Genomic DNA, 20,856 nt, shown 5'->3' on the forward strand with positions numbered 1-20,856 from the left:
AATAAGCTTTAACTTCTGGAAAATATTATTTCTCCTAAATGTCTTAAAATTTTAAGAGCTTTTTACTTTTTGGAACTTATATAACTGTGTGTATGTACTTGTGTGTTTGTGTACATACCTGTAGTGTCTGTATAACTGTGTATGTATGTGCTTGTGTGTGTGTGTGTGTGTGCACTTATCTGTAGTGTTTATAACTGTGTATGTGCTCATGTGTTTATGTACATATCTGTAGGTGTCTGTATAATTGTATGTATGTACTCGTGTGTGTGTGTGCACATATCTATAGTATCTGTATAATTCTGTATGTGCTGTGTGTGTGTGTGTGTGTGTGTGTGTGTGTGTGCGCACACACACACATCTGTAGGTGTCAGTATAACCTAGTGTACAGCTTATGAAGAACTAGAACAGAGGAGACTGAAGCTGGCAAGTGAAGGGAAGGCATGGGATACTGGTCTGGGGATACTGACGGCTGTAATTTAATCAGCACACACTGAATGCATGTCTTGACATGCTGCCATTCTACATGACGGCACTCCACAAGGAAGAACAATTATTTCACAAAAGAAAAACTTTCCAAGGTGGTTTAGCCAAGCAGGGCTGAAAATCACCAGCCTACAGTTTGTTTTCTCCAAGATAGTGTTTCTCTGTGTAGCCCTTTCTGCCCTGGAACTCACTCTGTAGACCATGCTGGCCTCAGAATCAGACAGCCATCTCTCTGCCTCTGCCTCCCAAGCGCTGGGACTAGCGGTGTGCTACCACTGCCCAGCCAGCGCAGTTCTTCAATGTTTACTTAAAAAATAAAAGGTCCAAGTTACAGCTAAGTATGGTGGTGTACACCTTTGATCCCAGCTGTATCATTTAACTATGAATTCCTTTGAGGGCTAACACTTATTAAACAAGTGTCAAAATAGTTTGTCCTATAAAAATAACAATTTGTGAAGTTATATACAGTGTTCCTAGAGTGTCACAAGTTAAAGATTAGAATTCAGTGTAAAATCACACGATTGCGAAAACCTACCTTTCTGAAGAATTGCTGTCAAATGTTCTCCTAACAACTGTTTCTCCACACAGGCAATCAACGGTTTTCTGTAATGTCAGGAACAGAGCTGGTTGGCCACTGAGGTGAGAGTTAAAGTCACGCAGGCAGCGTACAGCCACTCGGACAGAGGGCTAAAGCCCAAGATTTTCACTAAACTCACTGTTAATTATGGCTCTTGCGGATGATTCTGAACCAGATTTCAACTCAATCTATTTTTTCACGAGACAGGATCTCAGTACATAGGTCAAGCTGGTCTTGAATGCATGGCTTGTCTGTTTTTCTGTCTCCACTACCCAGTGCTAGGATCACACATTCACCACCGTCCCTGGCTCTTGCAGCACCGTTTCCAGACATAACTCGCTGAATAACACAACAGGTCCACAGGAAGGTCCAGAAACAGTTGGCGCGAGCACCGGAGATGCTTGCCTGCCTGGCTGGTGTAGGTGCATGAGTATGGCACCTGGGTTCTGACTTTTCCCTCTGCCCCTCATGGTTTGGCCCCTGGTGTCACTTGCTAAAGCTCCTGAACCATACAGGTACACTCTCAGGCAGTCTGGACCGTGTGGAGGAGGCAGAGACGCAGTCTAGAGGCCGGCAGGGCACACTAGCCGTGCAGGCTCCGTCCTATCACACGCCTACTGAGGCTCTCCGCTCTGTTCACCCCCACGCTGGCCACCCTCACGCTGGTCACCCTCATGCTGGTCACCCTCACGCTGGTCACCCTCACGCTGGCCTGCTGGCAGCATGTCATCACGATGTTGAAGCACCATCAGGCCTAAGATTTTCTGCAGCCTTAAGTATTTTCTGAGGCAAATTACCAACTCCCTGGGGCTCCAGACTCTGGCCCCTCTCCTCCTCCCTAAGGGCCCACAGTCTTCCCACACACTCTGCCTTCCACTGTGCTGTCAGCCCTGCTCCTCACCTCGATATCACAGAAGGAACTGGCAATTGTCTCATCTGCTAATCTAGGTCTGAGACACTCCTGCGGCTCCACTCCTCACCCTGACCTTCCCCACGCCCATGGTTACTGGGCAGGAGTCTGCTCACAGAAACAGCCTGCTACGAGGTCTAGGCTCATGAGCACCACACAGAACAGAGTCTGACCATTGCAGTCACAGGTACAGAAATGGCCTTCCTGGTTCATCCCCAGATCACCCACTGTTCTGAGACAGGATCTGTACAGAACTCACCATGGAGAGCAAGTAAGTCCAGAACCCACAGACATGCACCCCTTTGACTTCCCTTGAGCCCCGCACCAGCCTCCTTTTTCCTCTTATTCCTAACTCCCTTTCTCTCTTCAGAAGAGTACAGAGAATGATTAACTTTAAACATTTCTCAAGCCTTCATTTCAGTTTATAAGGAACACTACTGGGATTTAGTACCCAGGAATAATGTTTTAAATTATGCACTGTGCACACACCACAGCGTGTGTAGAGGAACCTGCAGGAGTCAGTTCTATCCTTCTGCTATGTGGGTCCCAAGGACTGGACTCAGGTAGCTGGGCTTGGCAGCAGATGATCCGGTCTCCCTGTGCAGCCCTGGGTGGCCTGAGACTCACTGTGTAGATGAGGACAGCCTTGTTCTCAGAGTCACCTGCTTCTCTGCCTCCTGAGCATTAGGATTAAAGGTGCACATCAACTTTCTACAAGGAAATTTAAATCTCATAGCACCTATGGCAAAAGGCAGGATTATATCCCACTCTCCATGAAAATGGGAGTTTAAAGTCTGAGTGGCCTGAAGCTGTTACTTTTGAAGGGAACACAGTGTCCTCTGCGGCTCCCTGCTTGCTGATGCCCAGACTCCTGCGGCCTCCTCTGAACTCATCTCCTCTACCAAGTGGATGCAAATATCAATTTTTTCTTGAACATTTAATCTCCTTAACTAATGCCTCTGAATAACTGTATATGAAATTAAAGGTTTGGATTACACCCCCATGTTGGTGCCATGCGTAAAACCTAGTTTTTCCTCCCAATCACTTAACTCTCAGCAATTATGACTCTGAGACTAATTATTTATTAATAAATGCTTAGGCCAGAGAGCTTTGACTTGCTCTTAACTTATCATGCCTTTTATTCTAGCCAATTTCAGCTACATGGCTAGTTCCTTCTCCTTGTCTTCATATGTCTGTCTCCTCAGCTTTCCAGGGCAAGTCTCCCATGACTTTATTTCCCAGAATTCCCTCTATCCCTGCTGGTATCTCAGCTCCAATGTCCTGCCTCAGTACACTGGCCATAGCTGTTTTATAGACTGGTGATGCTTATAAGAGAGCCTCTCCACAAGTGGGAGTGTGATGAACACATCAATATCCCCAAGCAACCCAGACTCAGGTCTGGACGAGGACCCATGGCGCCCCTCACTCGAGAGGGAGAGCACAATTCTCTTAAAGGTGCTGTCCTGATCTTGCAAGCTCTGTCTCCTGGGATCTGAGCCTTTCTTTCCTCTTGTCCACAAACCCCGAAGGACTGAGCTTCACATGTCCCCTCTGTGCCCCCTGCACATCTCCATCTCCTTGCAGCAGTACATAACACATCTCGTCTGAACACTGCCCATCACCCCAGACTCCAGAGGACAAAGGCCAATGAAAAGGGAAGAACGTGTCCTGTTTCCCAAGAATCATGGCCGTGTAAGACATCTAAGAAACCCTTCTAGCTGGGGGTTAAAGAGTGCACACTGCTCTTGCAGAGGCCCAGAGTGCAGTGCCCAGCACCCATACCAGGTGGCTTACAAGCACCCAGTCCCCCAGGTCTAGGGGGTCTCACCCTGCTGGCTCAGGCATCTGTGTTCACATGCACATCACCACACACTGCATATGAAAAGTACTACATAAACGTTAAAGAGCAAGAAGCTAGAAAGAACCTTGTACTCAGTGAGGTAGGACGTGGAGACTTGTACTCAGTGGAGTTCTATCAGACACACAAAGCGCTCAGATGCTAAGGGTGCTGCTCTCCTTGATGATCCTCTCGTGACAGCTCGTGGTGAGAATACACTTTGTACCTGCTGAGCACGCACACGTTCTAAGCAAGGCTTGGCCTTGGGAGCAGAGCAGTCTCAAGTGCCGGTGCACGCCAGGGGCACGAGCTCTATGTGTGAGGCCAGAAGGCAGTGCCTGTAGGAACTGGAGTATTCAGTAGCAGTGCTTACTGTGTGCTGTGGTCTAAGTAAGTGATCACTCGGTCTGCTTCCTCTTCTAGACGTTTACTCACATGGTTAAGGTATTCTGGAACCTTCCAAAAAAAATTAACATATCAATGACAAAAAGATTTCTCACATTATACATAAAATTTCCTCAAAAAATTAGAGAAAAAAAAAAGAGAAAAGCAAACACATTCAACTGAAACATTAATAGACTACCATTGAGAATCACCTCTAAAATCAGGGCCAGTTTGCACTCACTGTTTACTACAAAGTGTTGGGGGACAAAATACACACCAGTGGGCCCATAATGGCTGAGTTAGTAGTAGTACCTGGGTAGAAAGCCCAGAGCTTACTAGCAACCTGCACCCACACATGGATCGCTTGGACCTGTCGGCAGTGACACCCTCCCTCCCCTGTAATCACAGTAACTGCAGACAGACATCACTTGTCCAGGGGGAACCGTCCTCAGTGCCACCTGCTAGCATGGCTTCAGCTAAACTATGATCTGACAGGCTGGGCCCACATTGGGGAGCAGGCCATGTAGGTGCTCACAGCTCCTGTCAGGACCTGAGAAGCAGCTTGGTGGCTCTGAGGTGAAATTGCCTCACATGCGCTTCTTTACATACTTTTGGGGAAGTGTTCTTTACCAGTGCCTTACACAGATGGAAATTTTGATTTTTAAGACTTGCTCTTTATCTTCTTGCTTACACACGTGCTCCTTTGCTATTTCAGAAACTACTTTGGGGGAGGGGAAATAAAGGAAGAAAGTCCTAAGGGAAAGAAATTAACTTCTTTCTATGGCCAAGTAGTTCTTTCCCAAGGACTTCAGAGACTCTGGCAAATGTGTGCATATGAAAGAACAGCAGGCCCAAGGAGTGGGTTACAGCCAAGCACATCTCACCTCCCTGTCTTGCATCAGCCGCTGGCCTTCAGCAGCGTACAGACAGTTAGTCTCTTCCAAGAACTTCAGTTCGAATGAGTCTTTGTAGACCTAGGGAGTGAGCAGTCACTGATGAGCTTGAACACAGTGCTTCCTTCTCAAGCACTATCGCTTATCAGTCTTTTCTTCTGTGGCCCCTCCCTCGTGTGGTGTACCTCTGGCCTCCGCCACTCTCCCTAAGGACTAGACAAACATGCTTTCAACTTCTTCTGTGGTACTATTCCCCACCTCCATCTCTCAAGCCTGCATTTACTTTGGGGCAGGCACCTGCGCATGGCTGCCACATGCTTAAGACCAAGGCCTCACCTGGAGATCTGAGAGCATGCTCAACAGACTGCGAAGCAGACTCCTGTCCACAGCCTCACCACTTCGTTCACGCCCAATCAGCAGCAGGATCCCATCAATGGTCTTGCTTTGCACCATCCTGTCACTGATGATATGGTTCCTAAACAGCTCTAGGCCCATGTCCCTGAGAGAAACAGAACCAGGCTTTGTTTCAGCCTTCCACACGTGAGAGCTTCGTGTGTGTGCTACATGCACCAGCCCCAAACTGCTGTTTGCTAACCATATCCAGAGCTTGAAACGTCCTCTCGCAAAAGCTTGTTTGGCTAGTCCAGGGTGTCCATGCCTCTGCCATAACTGAGGTTACTTCCTAGATAGGTCAAGGAGATAACAAGATCTCCTGTGCCACACAGGCACCCAATTATCCAATTGCTATTGTTGGATCGACTGTCCGGGACTTATGGCTCACAACTCTCTGGGGTCAGCCACAAAGATATCAAGACCGTGGGAGTCACCACTGCATCAGCTCCCTCTGCATCCCTTCCTGCCCATCCCTACCTCGGACTGTCTCTAGAGACCACTGTTGCTGTCAGTGTTTCCACAGAAAGCAGACATGAAAGGGCGCAAGTTAACCGTGCTCCTCAGCCTGCAGCCCAGGAGTCACGGGAGTCGGTCTGTGGCAGGCCCGGGGCCCGGGGCCCGGGGCCCGGGGCCCGGGGCCCGGGGCGTGGGGCACACTCACCAGATGGAAGGCAGCATGGAGTTCTGGAGGACGTAGGTGCGGTCCAGAAACAGGAAGATGCTTCTGATCATGATCTAAAGAGCAGAAGGAGCAGCGCTCGCTCACATCCATCCATCCATCCATCCTGCTCTCCCTCTGTTTTCCCCCGCTCTCACATGCATGTACACACACATGCCCCACCTGAGACCAGACCTTCTGGACCATCTCACATTAGCTGCCTTGAAAGTGGCAATCATTTCTCCACGGAAACCCTCCCATACCAAGACCCTCAATCTTACAAACTTAACTTTTTCTTCTGCTATTTTCCATTCAATGCAATAGCCCAGACTGCAAGGATTTTAAAGCACTCAGCCTCAAGGAAATCTGAACTTATTTATCACCCCACTGATGAGGCTTGCAGGTGGCTGTCTAATCTTTGTTTTTTTGTGACGTGGGTCTCATAGCCTTAAACTTTTTCCTTTCCTATTTCTACTTCCTTAATGTGGTGACTACAGGCAGGTATCTAAGCTCTATTCCGGGCTTAAGGTTACTAACAGTTAGAACACTTGCTGCGCTGTCTCGAGGCCCCTGGGCTCCAGTGCAGGCAGTGAACTGACCTTGCCTTTGCTGTTACTGCTGAGACCTGCTGACAGTTGAAATACCTTCCCCAGTGGACAGTCTTGCTTTTCATATCCACGTGGCTCTTTAGAAAACAAACATTCAGCCTACTTGAAGCAGCTACATAGACTATCTTCTCTCACAGGTTGTCAACAGCTGGGCCACACGAAACCCACATGTCAAGTCAGATTAGGCCCATCTGCGGCCTAAGGCTTGGCCATCCAGCTACATCAAGGAGCTGGACTCGGGCCAACCTTCAGTTAGAACTGGGAGCCTCCTTTGAGAACTTGGGGAAGTCTCGATGAACACACAGTAACTGCTCACCTGGAGGCAGAGCTGGCCTTCTAGAAGAGGCTGAGTAGCTCACCTCCCCTCCATTCTACTGCCTAATGTGCTGAGCTCGGGTGTTAAGCTGGTGGAAAGGTGTCTGTGAAGAACTCACCTTCATTCTGTCTAGAGCAGAGGCCTGTACAGCTGAAGCACAGTGAGCAGGAAGGAGTAGGCACTGGTAGTAGGACTGACAGAAGCAAGGCTGGTGAAGGGCAAACTTACCATTTGTCTGCAGTGATCTTGCCAGCATGTGTTAATCTTCTTCAGAAACAAAACGCTGTCTAGTGAGTCTGTGCAGACCTGCTAAGGAAACTTCCAACATAGCAGGGAATTCCAGTTTTCCAACTCACTTTAATCAATGCCCTTCCACCAACACTGATCCTAAGGTGAGCAATCGAGCCGGGTACAGAAGACACCCTAAAGAGCTGCTCATCCTATCCGTGAAGCAGGAAGCTCTTACCAGATGGAGACAACTAGTACCTGGGCTTGGGACGTCGTCTCCCGTCTGTGAAGAGTAAACACCCATGGGTAATTTTTGACAAATACAGCAGCAGAAACCTGCAGCTCCCAAACCAGGAGTATGAAGTCCTAGTCTCTGCCCCTCCCTGGGATCTGTGTCTCACTGCTTTGACTTCCAGTCTCTCCTCTCTACAGGATTGCTTTCTGTTCCTGATAGCTGACATAACCAGGTACAAGTGTTTCATGGAGGTCGGGTGGGGGCAGGACTGAACATAACTCTACAATGGACCGTCTACAGACAGTGTTTGGTGGGATCAGAATGTCTCACAGTTAAAAAGTGTGTATTGACAGCAGGCTCTGACTGGTAGAGGTTTGCCCCATGAAAACTTAGAACACTCAACAGAAGGTTGCATCTGTGACCAAATTATGTACCAGCTAGGCTCTAAGCGTGCTTCCGTGTTTGAGACTTTGCTTTTGGGATGGTGTCACTCTGTCCAAGACTGGCCTTAAACCAGCTTTCCTCCTCCCCCAGTGTCCCACATGTTGGGATTTTAGGTGTCAGCACCACACTATGCTCGTCTCTTTTTGAGTCAAGATCTTAACGTACAGTCTATGCTGGTACTGAACTTGAGATCTCTTTGCCTTAGTATCCCGAGATGAGATTATAGGCATGTGACAGTATACGTGGATTAGGAAAGATTCAAATAAATTTTTTTTGAGCTAGGGTCTCACTATATACTCCAGCTGGCTTGGACCTTGCTATTAGGACATTCTGTAACTTATCATTTGTTTGTATGTATGTATGTATGCATGCATGTATGTATGCATGCATGCATGTACGTATGTACGTACGTCCAGCACCCAAGGAGAGCAGAAAGGAGCACTGGGTCCCCTGGAACTGAAGCTATGGATGGTTGTGAGCTACACTGGGTTCTATGCGGAACCAAATCCCAGTCCTCTGCAAGACCAGCAAGTGCTCAGAACTGCTGAACCGTCTCTCTAATCCCATTATTTTAAAATTTTTAGAGTTCTTTCAAATGGCTTAATTTTTGATTTGCATGTATGTGTATGCTGGTGGAGGACCCATGGAAGCCAGAGGTGTCCCGTCATACATGGAGATTATGTCAGGTGGCTAAAATAGGTCCTGAGACTTGACCTTGGGTCCTTGGAAAGAGTATGTGTTCTCACAAACGAGCCACCTATCTTGCTCCTAGCACTACATGTGCAAAACACAGTTTTGAAACAAAGATGCAGAATGTGGGTGTTTCTAGAGAAAGGTTTTTTTTTTTTTTGGTCCATTTTCCTTTGATCTTCCAACTTCCTAACACAAAGCAGTCCATGGAGGTGGGAAGCACGAGCTGTACTGTCTGCCACTCAGCAGCACATGTCCCATCCGTGTCAAGAGTTCAAGTGCGGAGGGCCACCACACTCAGCTCACACCCAGATGGAGGAGAAACTTGCTAAGTGTGCCGCAGCCAGGTGAGAGAGGCACCGGATCTTCAGTGAGTCGAGGACAGCTGGTATGCCACTGACACTGGTCCAACCTCAGCAGGGGAGGACAATGTTCAGGGAGATGGTAGAGGGGTAGGCACGTCTGTGCAGGTGGCCACAGCCACAGTGGGTCAAAGAAGTCCAGTTTCTCCCCTTATTCATACTCACACATTTAGACAGGCAAAGTTAAAGCTGTCGGCTCCATGGCCAGCACATTACTCCCAGAGAGTGAAATAGGTCAGACCACTGTTGAGGGACCTACACAAAGAGTTGGGCAAAGCAGGACACAGGTTGGCCCCAGGACATTTGATTCAGCAGGTGTAGAGATGCCACTGGCCTGACAAAGAAGTTCCTAATAAGCTCATAGTGGCCAGCATGCTGTGTGGCAGTGACCCTGCTGCATGAGCCTTTGAGCTTAAGATGGAGTTAAACTGACACTTGTCATCTGCTGCTACCAGGCAGCTCAGGTGTCATCCATAACCACAGGGGACATGTGCCTGGCCCAGCATCTAAGATACAAGGGTCCAATGTCGAAGTTCTGTAATAGGACAGTTCTGCTGCAGGCCAACCATTTCCTGCTACTTTCCATGGAAAATAGCACAAAAGAGTGAAGCATTCCCACAGAGCGCTGTGCTGATGGAGATCCTGCTCAGTCTGCCTCAACTCAGTCAATTCTAGGATGCGAGGCTTAAGGTGTCACCGCGGTGCCAGAGGGGGGAATTCTAGGTGATGAGATACACACATGTCAAAAGGGTCTGCTGAGGCAGCTTCCTGGTGGCCATTCTTCTATCATTTTGGAGAAGGGTTGATCCCTGCAAAGGACTCACACCATCCATGGAAGCGAGGTACACTTTTCATGATACGATTAACATCCAATAGCAAGAATGCTTATGACGGACTATGAAAAAATCCCCAATCACAAAGCCCATTTAAAGGAAAGCAACAGTATATTACTCATGTTAGGCTGGAGGGCTGCAAGGCCGATGACCTAACCCCAGAGCCCGGGAGCTACACTCAGTCTGAGTCACTGCTGCTTGGCTTCAGCTTCTCCACACTCTTGCTGAAAACTCATCTTACACGACACTGATCCTTTAGCACTATTTAATCACCATTCTCCTCACTAGTCAGTACATCCCACTGGGCCAACACTGTGCACTGTCTGGCCCTGAGCACAGCATGGCCAGTCCCACTTGAGGTCAAAGGTAAGCTTTCCTTTGCTGGAAGCCTGTGGCAGCAACTGCTGATTCCTGCCAGCGGCTCTTCTCTGCCTGCCATGCACCTGCACCGGCTGGCTGCCAACAGCAGCATCTCTTCTTTGGGTCCCCTGTCCCCTCAGCACTTCCCTCCTCAGGCAGATGGGCTACTACCCTTCCTTATGTCCTGAGGTGGCTAAGGTCTTTGTTACACAAACACTGTCTTTGATATCTCCATTAGAGGAAGTTCTCAGGGTGAAGTCTGAGTTGCTCACAGTACCTTTTCTCAGGTAGCACGTACCAGCTCTTTTGGAAATGTGTTGGCTGGTGAAGGTGCTAGGTTGCACGCTGGCCAGGCTGTCCTATCACACTGTGATACTCACATGACAATTTTATTGAGCTTTAGCTTAGAAACTAAAAGTAATCTCAGTGGCTTGTACAGCTTAAAGTGCAACTTCTTGATGGCATATCCAGAAGCAAATGCAGTCTGTGACCCAGAGTGCACACCAGACTGTGCAGTTCTTTTTTTTTTTTTTTTTTTTCTTTTTTCTTTTTTTCGGAGCTGGGGACCGAACCCAGGGCCTTCCGCTTGCTAGGCAAGCGCTCTACCACTGAGCTAAATCCCCAACCCCGACTGTGCAGTTCTTAGGAACACATTTGGCACTCCGGCATGTTCAGGCTCTGGTTGCACCCCATTGCTCTTCAAGGAATAGTCCAGTCATATCCCTGAGTCTCCCTTACCCCGACACTGTGGGGCCTCTCCCTGATTTCTGTTCTGCTGTTGGAGCTGCATGTATCTGAGTTCTCTGAGACATCTTTGTAAACCTGGCTTTATCCTTAGGTTGTGATCCCTTGGAGGACGGCGATCAGGTGCAGCCCCTTTTCTATAACCCAGGGAGCAAGACGCTGGGTAGGAGATGAAGGTTTGCTGAGTGTGTGAACACTTAGGTCAACCCCCAGACTAGGATTAACTGGCAGGAGGATAATTAAAGTAAGTAAAAAAGCCGTTTGCAGCAAAGTGGGGTTAGAGCAAAACAGTGCTGGGTGCCATGTCCTAGGTGGCATCTGCTGACCACTCTCAGCCTAGGGTCAGTCTCCTCCAGGGCTCCGATGGGGCAGAAGCTCCATGCGCCTCACAGCTCTGTCCTGAGAGGAGATGCATGTGAGCAAGTTCTCCAGGGATCTGGTCACCACGTTCTTGTCTAATCTTGCAGTCGTTGGTTCAAAATGCTGACGGAGAACACAAGAGGCATCTTGACTGAAGCTGTGTAGTAGACCTCCCAGAGGCTCGGTGTCCAGCCACACTTGCTTGCTGTGTTTAATGAACAGGGTCTGCACAGCTGGCAGGGTCAAGTGTCCCCAGGAGGGGGAAAAAGACTTCCTGAATCAGGAGAAAATCTTGAATACAAAGGTTCTGGAATTTATTTTAGACATGAATGCATGGAGCCAAAGAAGTCAACATGGATTTTACACACAACAGAGTTTGTGCGCTTAAAACTGGCCCGAGGCCAGGTCGGACAGACGTACTCGTGGGCATGAGTGACAGGTGACACGGCAGCAAACCTAAGATGGCCTCTGCGCAGCCCTGTGTGCAGTACAGGCCGACTGTTCCCTTCCTAATGGGAGACACAGCCAGCCCGCCTCTGTCTGTCCTGTCCCTGGAGGAAGTCTCAGGCCGGACAGGCAGGTTCTCCTGCCTGCCCAGAGTGCACGATCCACCAGGAGAAAGTGGATGCAGCAAGGACCGGAGGGGCAGTCCTCAGGGTTACGCCAGATCCACTATGGCCAGATGGTAAGCAGGACCTTGTTCCTACAGCTCCCCCCCCACGCCCCGTTAGATGAGACTCCTCCCTGTCACACCGATTGGGCCTGTGACACCGAGACAGAAAGCAAGGGGCTGTATCCTGATTCCTGACAGGCACACCCCAAGAAAATAAGCTGGGTATGACAGCCATATTTGTGGGGATTTGTCACATATCATAAAAAATAAGGTGATTTTTAATTAAAGAACAGAACTTAAACTTTAAGACATTTTTAAAAACTCCCCTGAATGTTCCAATTAGATGCAGTACTCATATCAACTATTTAAATGTGACAAATTTCACTTTTAAAAAAACCATTATAATGAGTTATGAAACAAAAGGCCCCTTGTTCTATAAAAAAAGAGTTAAAACCCATTATTTTACACTGAGGATATTCATCAGTTCTTTATCCTAGTTTTAAAAGCTTTGTGTCATAAATGAGGCACAAAAAGCAAAGCAAGAAAAGGATATTCTCTGAAGGGGAGGATCTGGGCCTGGACATGGTCTTCACAGACCTGCCGCAGCTGCTTGTAGAGCGTGGGGGAGACTTTGTGAGAGCACAGATTCTCAACAGCCTACAACAAAGGAGAGGGTGGTTGTTCAGCGCGCGTCAGAGCTCTTGGAAAGCCCTGCGTTTACCTGCAGTACAGCCCTCTCGGGTGGTCAGGGCACTTGTGCCACCCACACTGATGGCAATGGCCAGCAGTGCCAGCAGTGAGGGGCTCAGACTGACATACCCTGCACCCACTGTTCCTTGGGGGCTGGCACCTCAGGTGTGAAGCTTTGCCCTGGTTCAGGAGTTGCCCTGTCAGGCTGCACAGACCAGGGCTGTGAGGTTAGTTTGGGTCATGTGGCCATTTTTTGACTCTCTAGGTTGAAATGGGGCACACATATATCCTAAAAATGGCCATGTGAACCTGGGCAGTGGCAGGAGGGAGCGCCCAGCTGTGTGAGTGTTAGACCTGTGATTCCTGAGTGACAGGCCAGGCTGCTCCGCTCCCTGTGTTTTTACTGATTGTTGATGTAGAATGCATTTATTTTGTCTTGATGAAGAAAAGGCAACTTTTGTTTGTTTTTTTGAGACAGAGTTTCTCAGCGTTGGCTGTCCTGGAACTCACTCTGTAGACCAGGCTGGCCTCAGACTCAAAGCTCTGCCTGTCTCTGCCTCCTAAGTGCAGGCATTAAAGATGAGCACCACCCACCAGCCAGCAAAAAGGCAACTTTAAACAGCCTACAGGAAAAAAATTATTTCTACCCACTGAAAGAATATAATCTCATCACTCATATTAAACCTCTCTCAAATCTCATATACATGTCAGACTCTTATTCACGTGAGAAGTGTAAAAAGAAATGATCTCTAACGAGGAGAGGGAACAGAGAGACTTTCCTTAGCTCTTTTCCTCGAAGTACCTTCCCGTCTTATCTGTCAGCTCTGCCTCAGAAGCTCAGCATAAGTCAGCCCATGTTTACAAGTACAGAAAAAAAAGTGATTTTATATACACGTCCATGCTTGTGTGCTTTTCTGTAGAAGTCCAGTTTGTGTGGCTGGTATGCCGTCCTTCACAAGAAAGCATTTGTGCAACAGTTTTCTCTCTCTCCTTCTTGAGACGGAGTCTTACTATGTAGCTCTGACTGTCCTGGAACTTGCTATATAGACCAGGCTAGCCTCAAACTCAGAGATCCTTCTGCCTCTGCCTCCCCAGTACTGGGATTAAGGGTGTGCACCACCAGTCCCCTAATATGAGCGTTTTCTGAGTGCTGCTTCCTGAGTTGGAGTCAGCAGTCCTAACTACTTTTCCTAGCTGTGACACACTATCGCTGTCATACCTACTAACATGAATCTTCCTCATGTACTTAGTTACAACTGAAGTCAGCCACTACAGAGACATATGGTATGACAGGTGGGACCCAAGGTGACCCTGGACTCAAATGAGAAGACGGTAATGCACAATGGCAGTCCAGGATTGGTGGCACTGTCTGTGTTAAGGATGGCCTGGGGGTACTATTTCCATACAAACTTGCTGCCTCCCCGCACTACCCCCTACTCAGAGTGAGGCTGGGATACTGGGCCCCTCTAGATGCCTAGTGAGAGAAATAAGTAAGAATACAAAATGAAATCAGGACTCAAATCCAGGCAACAGGAAACTCAGAAACTTCTCAGGAGACATGCACCTGTCACCATCTTCCAAACCCAACCTTAGCACTCAAGGTTGAGGTAAGAGCTAAACACACACCTGTGAGAGCTGAGCAGGAGGCTGCTAGACCAGGGCAGGTTCTGGTGGGACAGACAAGTCAGAGAGGCTATAGTCTCTGCTTTTGTATTGAATTTATGCTCTACTAGTACGTGACTTCTTCAAAGTGGTCCTAGCAATACTGACCTGTTCACCACACCCTGGGCTTTCCCATGTCATTTTAGCCAATCCTGTTACTTGGTTTTCCACAGACCCACACTGCTCCCTCCTTCACTAATATGCCTGACAGGGGTGAACCTTCCGGCTCTGTTGTACACTCCAGCCCAGAGCTGACCTCTCCCTGGAAGCTAGGCCACTCTGAGGAGTTTGCTCTCAGGTGGAGCTCCACTCTGAGTCTTCCTCTGATGTGTACTAGGGTGACGAAAGGACAAAATTCAAGTACGTAAGTCACAGGAGTATGTCCTGAATGGTTCAGACTCAGGTCTTCAGAAGCAAAGGGATCTGCACCTTCAAAATAACCCTGCCCAGAGGAAGATACAGAGACTGGGAACTGAGAGACCTCCCTGCCATGAAGGACAGATAGAACCAAGTGATATCCAGTAATCAAGCTGTTGAACAAAGAGCCATGACCAATGGGCTCCCGTGTTTACACCAGACCTCAAACTAAGTATTTCCAGACTTTGGTAAGAGGTGGTGCTTTTGGCTAAGATTCTGTGGTAGGGCATGAAGCACAGCTGGAAACAGGAGAGGCACAGGTGAGCACACTGCTTGTCTCTGCCCTTTACAGAGGCTGGAGGTGAGTGCTCATGGGTGGCTGGTGGGGTGGAGTAGGCTGGAATGTATGAGGTCTCACTCTAGGACACACTGCTGCATGTATGGGGTATGAAAAAGAACTTCCACTGTTGGGACAACTGAAATGGGACACTATTCTCTCTAGGCAACAGAGTGGCTTTAGTAGCAAGGATATTTTATCGAGCCAAAGCCGAGTATTTAGGTATTTTGGTGCAGTTCTTGCTCAAAATAAACCCCTAGAACTGGACAAAGAAGCCAGAGTATTTTAGGGGTCCTGGGCACCAGCAAACCAACCAACCAATCAACCAAACACCAGACAAAGCACAGGAAGCATGTTGGGGCCTTGGACACTGCCCAGAAGTCAGTGACCTTTGGGAAGTCTCTGCTGTTTCAGCTCCCTAGCCAGTTTCAGGCTGCATGTGGGACTGAGTCAGGAGATGAGGATCTTCGGGAGATGTGAAGGAGCCTCCGATATGCAACAAAGGAAACCCATTCTGGAGCGAGGAAACTACAAATGCCAAGGAAAGAACCATCCAGCAGGGTGGAGGTAACAGGGCTGGAGTTCTCACAGGGCCTACAACAGTGGTCTTTCCATATCCAGCTGGAAACCACAGTCAAGGCACTTAGGAAGGCCTGCTTTAGCAGTAGGGTCATTTAGCCCCAGACACAGCAATAATCTGTGTTGGCCTGATAAATCCTAAAAGCAAGACTTAAGACCAGATAGATGGACTTCAAATCATTTAACTATCGCCAGAATAAAGGACAGGAATTTACAATAATATAAAAATATCTGGCACAACAAAGATTATCAGATTCTCCTTAATGGACGCGAGGGGGATCAAGAACAGAGGTAGTGAGTGGGTCAGGACAAAAAAGTCACAGTCAAGATCCCATGTGTGCTAAGGTTAGGCAAAACTTCAGAAGCGTTCAGGATGACTAAACTGCACTCCTGCCAGCAAGCTGAAGGATGAGAGAGACTCAAAGCTGTGGCAGCAGCCGTGCCTGAGGCACAGCTGAGGACAAGAGACTCTGAGGACCAGAGGGCTGGGTCCTCGGGGGTACTTGGAACAGTCACTGTGCTCTTAAAATCTTCTCATGAAGAAAACCGAGATGAGGCTGGAGAGATGGCTCAGCAGTTAAAAGCTGCTCTCTCAGAGGATGCATGTTTGATGTCCAGCATTTCACTGAACGCCAGGTCCAGGGGATTCGACCCCTTCTGTCCTGGGCATACTAGGTCTGATATGGTGCACAGACAGGCATGCAGAATAAACAGCCATACGTGTGAAATGACAGAATGACGAACCAAATGGTCTCCACTAGGGAATCCCTGGAAACAGTTAAGAAGAAACAACATTTCTACCCTAGGAAGTGAGAATCATTTTAAACTCACAAGGCCAACATTATTTTGACATGCAAACTGATCAAAGACATAATAACAAAATAATACATTAAGACAAAGTTAACAAAACATTAACAACTCAACACATAAAAAAATAATAGGACGGGCACAGAGGCAGTCACTGTAATCCAGAAGCACTCAGGAGGCAGAGGCAAGTAGAGCTCCATGAGTTCAAGGCCAGCCAAGGATACATGGTGAGACTGAGATGCAGGGCAAGCAGGCAAGACGGTTCTCATATTCACAACAGGAAAAAATAATGAACATAATCAACAACTAAGAAACAAAACTTAGGCAATCCTGCAGTGGATGCAGAAATGTGCCTTCACTAAAGTAACTAGCATCAGGAAGGACCCTTCTGCATGGCGGCATCATCACACTCGACAGTGGCAAACCAAGGGTCTCTGAGACCCAGAGCGAGACAGTGCTGGCTCTCACGTCTAAACACGGCCCCAGAGGCTCCTGCCAATTCAGCAAGACGAAGCCAAGAAACACGAGGCACACAACTTAGAAAGGAAAACGCTTTCTAGTTACATATAATTGCCTGGGCAGAAGACCCAATGAGATCCTCAGAAAACAGGCAAGGCCAGCAAGTGAGGAGGACAATCCTAATATATAAAATTAACAGCATTTCCAAATAACAGTAAGAATAACCATACGTCAGAATTTAAGGTAAAGTCAAAATCCCATGAAAGGTTTGTAACACCTTCACAACTGAAACAAGAAATCGCTGCTGAGAAGCATTAGTCCCAACAGAGCTGCACCTATCTCTGAGGCTGAGCGGGTTCTCTCGAGGTGACCTAAGAGTCACCATAACCTCAAACCCAAGCTAGTTCCTTGGAGAAGCCAGAAAACTGATTCTCAGGTTCATAATGAGTTGCAAAGGACCAAGAAGAGCTGAGACAAACGTGGAAAAACACAAAGCTGGAGGCCAAGCCTTCCTGACTTACTGCCTTGCTGCCCTCCTCGACAGACAACTGGTCTCATCTGAGAAAGGCTGTTGGACGACAATGTGCTCCACACCTGGACATTAGAGGGAAAACACTGCACCTAGATTTCTATCTCCCATACACACAGATGTCCTCACAATATAGATCACAGATTGAAATATAAAAGTTTCAACTCTAAATTTCTACAGGGAAATACAAGGTCTTAGATAGGACAAAGGTCTGCTGCTTTGTTTGTTTTTGAGACAGGGTTTCATGTAGCTGGCCTTGAGCTAGAAGAGGCTGGCCTTGAATTCCTGACTCTTCTCTGCCTGCTGAGTGCTAGAATTACAGGAAGGTGCTACTATTACCAGTTATGGTAAAAGTTTATTTTATTTTTTATGTAGATACTAAAAACATAACCTAAAAGAACAGCTGATACACCTAACTTCAAAATTTAAATCACTGTTCTTCAAAGAACATAGATTAGTTAAGGGATAAGTTACTGACTAGAAGAAAATATTTGCACACCTATATAGAACTTGTATCTGGAATACATACTAAACTTGTACATTCAATGGTGGAAAATAATCTAAGCAAATGAAGCTGGGCTCCTATCTATGATCCCAGCACTTGGGAGGCTGACGCAGGAGGATTGTAAGTTTGCAGCCAGAGCAAGCTACATAGTGAGATAAGTGGGAAGGAGAGGGAGAGGGGTTGACAGGAGAAGGCAAGAAGCCAGAGATCTGAGCAGTAAGCTGCATCAAAAAGTACAGGATAGCAAGCGGCACAGAACAGACGCTTGTAACCAACAGGGACAGTAGAACAGCCAGTCTGTAAAACTCAACAGTACCGAATCTGGTGAGAATGTGGAGCAAAGGGCCCAACCTCATGCTACCGCAGAGTGGACAATGGTATGGTCACTTCGAAGAGTAGCAGCCTCTTATGAAATTAAGCACACATATTCTATAGATCGGAGACATTTTCCTGAGAAGAATGAGAACACATTCCCACACAAAATGTATTCAGTGTTCACAGCAGCTCTGCTGGCAATGTTCCCATCAGACACCCAAATGTCCATTACCTGATGAATAAGCCAGCTGTACTATATCCACCCTACTTGTCAATATGCACTTGGGGACACCCAGGAGGGATTTGAAAGAGGGTGTCTGGGGGCCATGAAGAGAAGAAAGGAGGGGGAAAGGGATGGAATTCTATTTCAAGTAATAAAAAACAAAAACAAACAAAAACCCAAAATACCAAACTGTTAGCACTCAAGTAAACGGCAAACTCCATTCTAGGCAACAACCAGAGGACAGAGGACAGAGGACAGAGGCCAGCCAACACACACCTCCTTTTAGATAGAGGAAGAGGAGTAGATAAAACACAGCAGCAGCTGCCACGGGTGGGGAATGGGAAGAAATGAATGCCCTTCTTTACAGGGGATGCAAACAGTCAAAGTTTTCATTGAGGGACTGGCAAACAACTTATTTTAAGCCTATAGCCCCAATACTTACATGAGGGACAGCCTGGACTAACTACTATCCCCTGAGACTTTTTTTCATGTATATATGAATGCACTGTAGCTGTCTTGAGACACACCTCTGGACATCGGATCTCATTACAGATGGTTGTGAGCCACCATGTGGTTGCTGGGAATTGAACTCAGGACCTCTGGAAGAGCAGACCATGCTTTTAACTGCTGAGCCATCTTGCCAGCCCCACACTGAAACTCTTAAAAAATAAAAACTGACCTCCTCTTCCCCTAAAAGAATAAACCTATTGGAGCACATGTTACATGTCCCCAACACTGTATTCATATACTCAAACCCACCACGCATAGGCACATACTTAAAATGATAAAAATAAAAGTAAATCTTTAGGCAAGTGCAGCAGTACATAACGTTAATCCCAGCACCAAGAGGCAAAGGCAGGAGGATCTCTGTCAGACTGAGGTCGCCTGTGGTTCATAGTGAGTTCTAGAACAGCCAAAGCTACACAGTGAGCCCTGTCTAAACCAAACAAAAACAAACCTTACAATCAACTCACAAACTTAAGACAAAGAACAGACACACACATGTACCAAGCCATCACTGTAGGCCAGTGGTCCCTTACCCAGAATGCTCGGGGCCAGTAGTGTTTTGGATTTCAGATGTTTTTCTTCTGGATTTAATACTTGCTTATGCACGATGATGCATTTGGGGAACGAGGGTCAAGTCTAAACACAAAGCCAGTTCATATCCCATATACCCTGAACACAATTTGAGGGTTCTCATTACCCTATGTGGACATGCTATGTGGGTGGATGGGTGGGGTGCTTGTGTCACATCAAGAGTCTGGAGGTCAGAGAATGGTCTGGAGTCATTCCCCTGCCACCGTTTTGAGGGTTCTGAGGTTCGAACACAGGCTGCCAGCTTGCTGGGCCAGCGCTTTACCTACTGAGTCATCTGGCTGGCCCTAGCTCACCGTCACTTTATTCAATAGTTCTAGCATACATTGTGTTTTGTCTGAGGCCAGGCAGAGGAGGTCAGGTGTGGATTTTTTTTTTCTTCACGAGCTCACTAAGTCTTGAATTTGGGAATTTGGGGTTGGGAGTGATGGACTGTCACAGTTTCCTCTGGGTACTGCTGCTTACTTTTCTTCTTGTGCTTCCTGTAACTTACAGTACCCTCAGTTTGTATCAGGATAAAACAAGCCTCTTAGGTAACTTTTGAGTAACATGTAAGTAATTATATGCTCTATCATGAAACTAAAACATACACTATTTAGCGAACACTATTGTATAAAAACCATGACAGAAGAGTGTGCTTGAAACAGCAAAATGTACTTCTGACGACTTTAATTCCTGTTGCAGACACAACCCATCTTTAAATTACCGGAATCCGTCTGCAACCTATTTGCAACAATTAAACCACAAAGCAGTGTGTGTGTGTGTTGGGGAGGGCGGTGCGTTACAACACAGGGACCCTACTAGCAAATGGAGCCGTAATGAGCTTTATGTTTAACAACTGGCGTTCTGATAACATTGAAGACTGCTGGAGCCCTGTGCCTCTCAGCTCCAAACAGCTCCTTTCTTCTGGTGATGGGGAAACTTACACCTCCTAAGCAGCCTGGTCTAAGCCTCAACACACAGCACTAATCCAGGGCGGCGATCCACAGAAACACCTGCTGACCCAGGGCTTCGCGGCTTCCGCTAAGGAAGGCTCGGGCCGCAGCTCTCCCCCGGGCAGGCCTCCCTAGCGTCGGCCCCCGTGGCTGCGGGAGGAGGAAAACAGCCAGGTGCTCGCAGGCCCTCGCCGCCGCTCACCTGGTACAGTTCCTCCAGGTTGTACCTGATGGATGTGCTGCTCTGGATGGCCTTGACCGCTTCGTGAAGCTTCCGCCACGTGTCCTGAGTGTAGTTGTCAGGCAGCCGCGGCCTGTCTGTGGGGAGAGAGGGTCAACGGCCGCGCGGGGACAGGACAGGCCGGGGCACCGAGGCAGGGCCCGGCCGGGCCAGCCAGGAGGTGCGGGATCAGGGCCAGCTGGGGCGCGGGGACG

At 47.9% G+C, this 20,856-nt stretch overlaps 1 protein-coding gene across 4 annotated transcripts in view; it reads right to left on the reverse strand.

Moving 5' to 3' along the window:
* The window catches only part of Cul4a (cullin 4A), a 37,816-nt gene that overhangs the window by 16,577 nt on the left and 383 nt on the right, over positions 1–20,856 (reverse strand). The window contains exons 2-9 of one of the 4 annotated variants that reach the window (XM_063275575.1): positions 20,624–20,739; positions 12,481–12,585; positions 7,288–7,356; positions 6,139–6,212; positions 5,421–5,583; positions 5,076–5,165; positions 4,181–4,263; positions 1,019–1,086 (exon numbers count right to left, since the gene is read on the reverse strand). In XM_063275575.1, the coding sequence (XP_063131645.1) occupies positions 1,019–1,086; positions 4,181–4,263; positions 5,076–5,165; positions 5,421–5,583; positions 6,139–6,212; positions 7,288–7,356; positions 12,481–12,585; positions 20,624–20,739 (768 nt within the window). Of the gene's footprint in view, positions 1–1,018; positions 1,087–3,895; positions 4,134–4,180; positions 4,264–5,075; positions 5,166–5,420; positions 5,584–6,138; positions 6,213–7,287; positions 7,358–12,480; positions 12,586–20,623; positions 20,740–20,856 lie in introns of those variants that run through there. The other 3 variants (NM_001127301.1, XM_063275576.1, XM_063275577.1) reach the window with 3 other exon arrangements.

This window comes from Rattus norvegicus, chromosome 16, assembly GCF_036323735.1.
Source record: "Rattus norvegicus strain BN/NHsdMcwi chromosome 16, GRCr8, whole genome shotgun sequence".
Taxonomy (NCBI): Eukaryota; Metazoa; Chordata; class Mammalia; order Rodentia; family Muridae; genus Rattus; species Rattus norvegicus.